This window comes from Engraulis encrasicolus, chromosome 15, assembly GCF_034702125.1.
Source record: "Engraulis encrasicolus isolate BLACKSEA-1 chromosome 15, IST_EnEncr_1.0, whole genome shotgun sequence".
NCBI lineage: Eukaryota > Metazoa > Chordata > Actinopteri > Clupeiformes > Engraulidae > Engraulis > Engraulis encrasicolus.
This window is the reverse complement of record NC_085871.1, coordinates 47344560-47351431: the sequence shown is the minus strand read 5'-3', so window position 1 is coordinate 47351431 and position 6872 is coordinate 47344560. Positions and strand designations below refer to the sequence as shown.

Sequence of the window (6872 nt, the reverse complement as noted above, 5' to 3'; positions counted from 1 at the left end):
AAAAATAGAAATCGCCTCGTGGACCACCTGAGCTCTGTCGCGGACCACTAGTGGTCTCCGGACCACACTTTGAGAATCACTGTACTACACTATAGTCACCACAAATATAGCAGAGACATAGAAAGTGGAAAGTGCATAAATCTATATCTCTGCACTGTGTCAAAGAGAGTTTATAGGACTGTGAATATTATCCCCAAATTCATACTTTGTACGTAACATTTTAAGGTAACTGTATTATTTGCATCCCAATCTCTGTTTAACGAACTCAGTCTGTTCTGTGAGAGGCCCCAACTGTTGCTTATAATTAGCCTTTGACCCTTGCTATTGGACAAGATTACAAGTGTAGATAATGAGATGTACCCTACCTCTGCACTGCATAATGAGATGTTCCCTACCTCTGCGCTGTGTCGTGTGGGCATGGAAGATGGTGTCTAGCAGGTTGCCTGTGCTGAGGGCAGTTGTGCAGGCTTTTGTCGAGCGTACATGTACGTGCCGTACATATACCCAGCCATTCCTCTGCATTACACGGTGTTCAATAAGGCGTACCGTACCTCAGTGCTCAGGGCAGTCGTACTAGTGTAAGATTATCCAGTGTTCAATAAGGCGTAACGTACCTCCGTGCTCAGGGCAGTGATACTAGTGTAAGATTATCCAGTGTTCAATAAGGCGTATCGAACCTCAGTGCTCAGGGCAGTCGTACTAGTGTAAGATTAGACAGTGTTCATGAAGCTGTATCGTAGCTCTGTGCTCAGGGCAGTCGTACCAGTGTAAGATAATGCAGTGTTCAATGAAGTTGTATCGTATCTCTGCACAGTAGTCTGAGATTACACTGTGTTCAATAAGCCAGCCTTACCTCTGCGCTGCGTGTCGCAGGCGTGGAAGATGGTGTCGAGCAGGTCCTCCTCACACAGCAGGCTCACCTCCGTCAAGTTCTCCTTCCTGGCCTCAGAGGACAAGGCACCTGGAGGAAAACACGGGAACACGGTTTGAAATTATGATGAAAGGGCCCCTGGGTACAACAAAAGTGGCCAACTGAGAGAAATGGAGTAACACAGTTTAAAATGATGATGATGACAGCCCCTGAGGGAAACACAGGAATGCGGTTTAAAAGGATGAGGACAGACAAGGCACCTGGTAGAAACAAACTAGGGATGCTAACGATTAATCGATTAATCGACTTTAATCGATTAATGCGTTAATAGATTAAAAAACATTAATCGCAATTAATCGACAATTCAACTAACAAGAGACCCAGGTGAAATGGGCATGTGAAGAGTGTGTGTGAAGAATAGTGGGAATATTTAAATCACCTTTGGATTAAAGAATTTAACTAGAATTAATTTACATGTGGTATTTTATCTCAATTTTTTAATTAAAATGTTTAGATTTGGTAGTTTTTTTTCGAGAAACATTGAGATTTCGGAGGAAAACGCCGCTCATCAATTAATCCTAAATCGATCGATAAGGCTATCAACTAATGATTAATGAATTAATCGATAATTTGCATGCCTAAAACAAACGTAATGCAATTTGAAAGAATAGGGCCCATGGAGGAATCAACAACGTGGAAATGTTTAAGGGCTTGTCTGTCAATTTGGCCATCTCCCATTACATCCTATTTCACCACTTGCCTCCACTTTTTGTTTTCATTGCAAGATGTTTTTTGGGGTGTTCAACTAGTGCGTGTCATTATTTGGATAGGACAGTTAGACAGAGATGGTTGCAGACAGAGACACAGATGGGTGAGGGATCTGGAAATGACCCCTAGTCCCTGGCTATATGGTACAGCACCTTAACCACTGAGTTCATTCTATAGAACAGTGTTTTTCAAACTTTTTCAGATCAAGGACCACTTTGTCCCCCCAAAAATCTTCAGGGACCACCTGTCTACTGAATTGACAGTTGAAGGGTGCTAATTTTGGTGCAGATCACTTACTTTTTATTCACATTCACAAGCCTGGCTTATTGTGGTGAAAATGAGATTTCAGCTATGTTTGGTTTTGTAATAATATTACAGATATAGTCTACTGCTAGCTGGTCTTGGAAAAGTAGAAATCCCCTTGCGGACCACCTGAGCCCTGTCGCGGACCACTTGTGGTCCCAGGACCACACTTTGAGAATCACTGCTATAGAAGATTATAAACTAATGCTTGAGCTGTCCTAGTCCCAGGCCAGACTCTTTTACAGAATGTATATGTGTGTGTGTACTCTACTTTACTTAAAAAACTACTTTGAATCTGCACTTGTTGTTCTGTATATTTCCTGTGCACTTCGCATCTGCTAGTGATGTTGTCTATGAGCATGTCCTCAATTGTAAGTCGCTTTGACTAAAACGTGTCTGCTAAATGTAGTGTAATGTACTGTAATGAAGCGTATATCCCCTCTCTTACCTTCTCCGAGGGAGAGTCTCTTGACCACCAGTGCAGGGTAGGCCAGCTCATCATCACCAAACATCACCTTACTACCATCCACCACATCACCAGAGATTCTTTAAGTATATAGAGATATGCCAACATAATAGGTTTCTATGGGCACCTAACGTGACCAGGTTCCGGTCTGCCTAAAGGGGCGTGTCATAATGCTCCTACAATGAATAGAACAGTCCTTAGGTCTGCCTAGGTCTGCCTAAGGGGGGCCATAATAGAACCAGGAAACAATGGGCCAATGGAACCTCTCTCTCTCTACTCTCTCTGACATCACCTTTGGCCCCCTCTTCCCCCAACTCTATATTTCCTAGTTATCATTATTTCTCTTACCGTCCCCCAGGGAGAGTCTCTTGACCACCAGTGCAGGGTAGGCCAGCTCCGGCTCCAGTATGGTGGAGGCGTCCGAGGAGCAGAAGTTCAGGTTGTAGGAGAGGAGGCAGTGAGTAGGGCTCCTGACCCGGTCCCTCTCCTCCTCCTCCTCCTCCTCCTCTTCTCGTCTTCCACCTCCTCCACCACCTCCTCCTCCATCAGTGCGAGGCGTCTCCTCCCCATCCAGTCCCCCATAGGGGGTGTCGCGTCCGAACGTAAAGTAGCCGTCCCTCTCCGAGGGTGGTGCGGAGGGGGCGGGGGTGGAGCAGGTCCTCTGCCAGCTGCCGCCACCACCCCCCCAAATTCCCCCTCCTCTCCTCTGGGCCCCCGTGTGGGTTGGGGTGCCTGTTGCGGACGAGGCGAAGGAACCACCTCCACCACCACCTCCTCCACCGCCCCCAGCTCGGCGCTCCAGCATGGTGCTGGTGATGGTGTAGGTGGCGTTGGGCGTAGCTCGCCGCGGGGTGGCGAGAGGGGACGACGATGCCACTCCTCCGCGGAAACCTCCTCCACTGTCACCACTTGCTCCGAGGGTCACCCGACGACCTTGAGGCCTCCCAGGGGTGACGTTAGGGGACGCCATCCCAGAACCGCCCCCAGCACCACCACCGCCACCACCCGCGGCGGTGCCAATTAGGGTGGAGGACAGGGAGGAGTTGATGGAGGACGACCCCATGATGGTAGCCGTGAAGGTGCTATTGGAGTAGACCGAGTTGGAGGAGGAGGTGGTGTTGTTATGGGATGAGGAGAAGGAGGAGGTGGTGGAAGAGGAGGAGGTGGAGAGGAGCGCGGCGTGGGCGTTGGCGGGTGTGTCTGGGTGGTCGGGGTGGCGCATGGCGCGCTTCTTCAAGATGGCCTCCAGGTTGCAGCGGAGACCCGGCTGCGGACTGTCGTAGCTGCTGGACTGGAAGCGCGGGATGTGGAGCGGGGACGAGGAGTCCAGCTCCTGGTCACGACGCTGGATGGTCTTCAGCTTGCGGCAGATGCTGTCAAAACAAGGTCAAAGGTAAAAATGTCATTGGTCAAAGGTCATAGAGACGATTGATGAGGTCAGAATCTCAAACCAATGAGAAGGATCAGTGACACAAGGTTCTAGGCTGGCCTATGGCAGTCACATACCTTTAGGAGACTAGAGAACTGCATGGAGTTCAATGGAAAGTCACAGACATTTTAGAGACCGGACTTGATACCACTTTGGGCCAATAAATATTAAATTTGAACCCTTACCTGTCCACAGGGTTGTGGCGACGTTGAGACACGGCCAGGTCCATGGCTGCTGAGCACACGACGAGAGCAGGCCTCTATCTAGTGTACACACACACACGTAGACACACACACACACACACAGTTAGTGCATCGGGACACAACTAGGTCCATGGCTGAGCACAGGAGGAGACAGGCTGGTATATACACACACACACACACATACACACATATACACAGTTAGTGCATCTGGACACAGCTATAGGTCCATGTGTGCACATGAAAATAGCAGGCCACTATCTGACAGACAGACAGACAGACAGACAGACAGACACACACACACACACACACACACACACACACACACACACACACACACACACACACACACAATTAGTGCTGCGGAACTTCACTAAATCCCTGCCTGAGAGAGAGAGAGAGAGAGAGAGAGAGAGAGAGAGAGAGAGAGAGAGAGACAGAGAGAGACAGAGAGAGACAGAGAGAGAGAGATGCATTTACTGACGCTTTGATCCAAAGCGACAGTCCCTGGAGCAATGTGGGGTTAGGTGCCTTGCTAAATTCAGCTATGGATGGAGGTGAAGGGAGAGTAAGGGTGGGTTTTGAACGTGCAACCCTCCGCAACCCCAGCTGCTCTTTCATGCACTAGTTTTATTTTTTTATTTGGGACAGCCCAATGGCTGAAGACAGTGTGAGAAAAGGTCTCCACCGGCAGATTAAGGCACACAAACACACTTCCCATGGGCTCTTAGATCTTAGATTATGGCTACAGAATTAAACAGAGCAATCTATCAATAGTATTTGTAGAGCACAATTAATAATATTATCGAGCACAATTGCCATTCAATGTGCTTGAGAAAGAAAAAAAGAAGAAAAATATCACGGATATTACTATTACAGTAAAAAAATATTACAGGTATTATTATCAAATGAGATTGAGTAGATATAATGTATACCCCTAATTGGAAGTGAAATGTTGAGGCCTACAACAGCAGCCTACACATTGACCAACTCGCATATCAAAAACTTTTGAAAATCAGAGAGGGCCTCCCCCTGATTGTACCTACCACCACAGCCAATGAAAGTTTGCGCGCTTAATGCCTATTGCAATCTTCACAGAAACTCACACACAAATGCGTAAAAAAATCGGCTTCCCAAAACATGCAGAGGTAGTAGCTGCACTTCATAAAGAACAAAGTCACCGATTAAGAACAAGTAGGCCAATTAGTCACGATATATTCACAATTATAGGGCACACACGAAAATAGGCCTAATTTCTCCTAGGCCTGCTGTGAACAGTGATCAGTCACGTTTTCAATTTGCCAGAGGTAGGAAAGTCATGTCTGACAGGGAATTGGAAATGCTTCATACCTGGTATGTTTTTGGCGATTCTATCAAATTGTAGGTTCCCAAATTAGTATGGCGTGCAAGTGAGAATATTGTGCTTCAGCTATCCCTTTTTTTGTATCATGTACAAAGGGTCGTTTCACCATCAACGGCGTGGTAGGCAAACGGCGTGGATGATTGGGGGTTCAATTAAACCACAGACATGACCTCGGAATGAACTTTAACCGTCCCTCTATCCAACACATCGACCTACAGTAGGCTACGCACCGTTCTGCTTCCTTTCGGTGTCCTTATTTTGCCAAGACGCGAGGGTAAATTCAGCGTTTTTTAATCTTCAGAATCAGCTTTTTGGATAAAACTTCAGACACTGTGCCACAGTTTCTCGTCTCACCTGACCGACTTCAATCAAGCATCCGCCCGTATGACGTTGCTAATTTGAAAATATTCTGCGCCGCGCGCGCTGACCACTAGTTAAACATTGCCATCGTGTGGTGGGAAAGGACTTTGCATCTGCTATGACCCACATCATCATCCCCCATTGGCGTCTGTGGTTAAAATTTATTAAAACAATGTAAAAATAATGAACAGCTCTGTGCTTGCCTCCCAAGGACAACGCACAGGTAGCCTGTCATTTGTATTACAGGTATTTGAGTGGTATTATAGGCCTACATGTATTTACTTTTATGATGCGAATGGATATTATTATTATTATTATTATTAATATGCATGCCCTCCCCAAGGCAGCTAGCTCTCTCTCTCTCTCTCTCTCTCTCTCTCTCTCTCTCTCTCTCTCTCTCTCTCTCTCTCTCTCTCTCTCTCTCTCTCTCTCTCACTCACACTCACACACACACACACACACACACACACACACACACACACACACACACACACACACACACACACACACACACAGCATTATGAAGTGTTCACAGTGCCACATGTGCCTTTAACTGAGTGGCACATAGCAGCCAAGACAAGGTGACCAACAAAGTGTCCAGAAGTGTCAGAAGTCACTGTGATCCTACAACAGGGTGAGATTTGTCAGAAAACCAGAAGGGGGGATATGTTTCAGATTGTAAGCAATATCAATGGAATAAATACATTGAACTGTGATAAACTCATGTAGAAAAAGTGCCGATATCAAGAGCAGAAGGGGGGACAATCCCCCCCATCCCCCCTACAAATCGCACCCTGTACAACAATATGATATATCCATTGCATTCCTTGGAAAAAAACATGGGGTATTAATATTGTATGCCAAACAGGAACTTAGCCTACCTCGTATCTAGATAAGATGGTTAACAGTGTGTTACATATATGCATGATGAAGGGCAAGACAAGCATGAAGGGCAACTAATGCATGACGGGCAAGCATGGGCATATTCCAGCATTTTCTGTGAGGAAATGCAATCTATTTATCATTATTGTTGTTGTTGTTGTTGTTGTTATTGTTGTTGTTATTGTTATTATTATTAGATGTTATATATTATTATATTGTATTATTATTAT

The 6872-nt window shown here is 46.2% G+C and overlaps 1 protein-coding gene across 1 annotated transcript in view; it reads right to left on the bottom strand.

Annotated features, from left to right (window-relative positions):
* Positions 1-4095, bottom strand: part of lrmp (lymphoid-restricted membrane protein) — a 73670-nt gene extending 69575 nt beyond the window's left edge. The window contains exons 1-3 of the mRNA XM_063217772.1: positions 4023-4095; positions 2757-3781; positions 854-961 (exon numbers count right to left, since the gene is read on the bottom strand). Of these exons, the coding sequence (XP_063073842.1) occupies positions 854-961; positions 2757-3781; positions 4023-4066 (1177 nt within the window). The 5' untranslated portion in view covers positions 4067-4095. The remainder of the gene's footprint in view (positions 1-853; positions 962-2756; positions 3782-4022) is intronic.
* Between the last annotated feature and the right edge of the window lie 2777 nt (positions 4096-6872).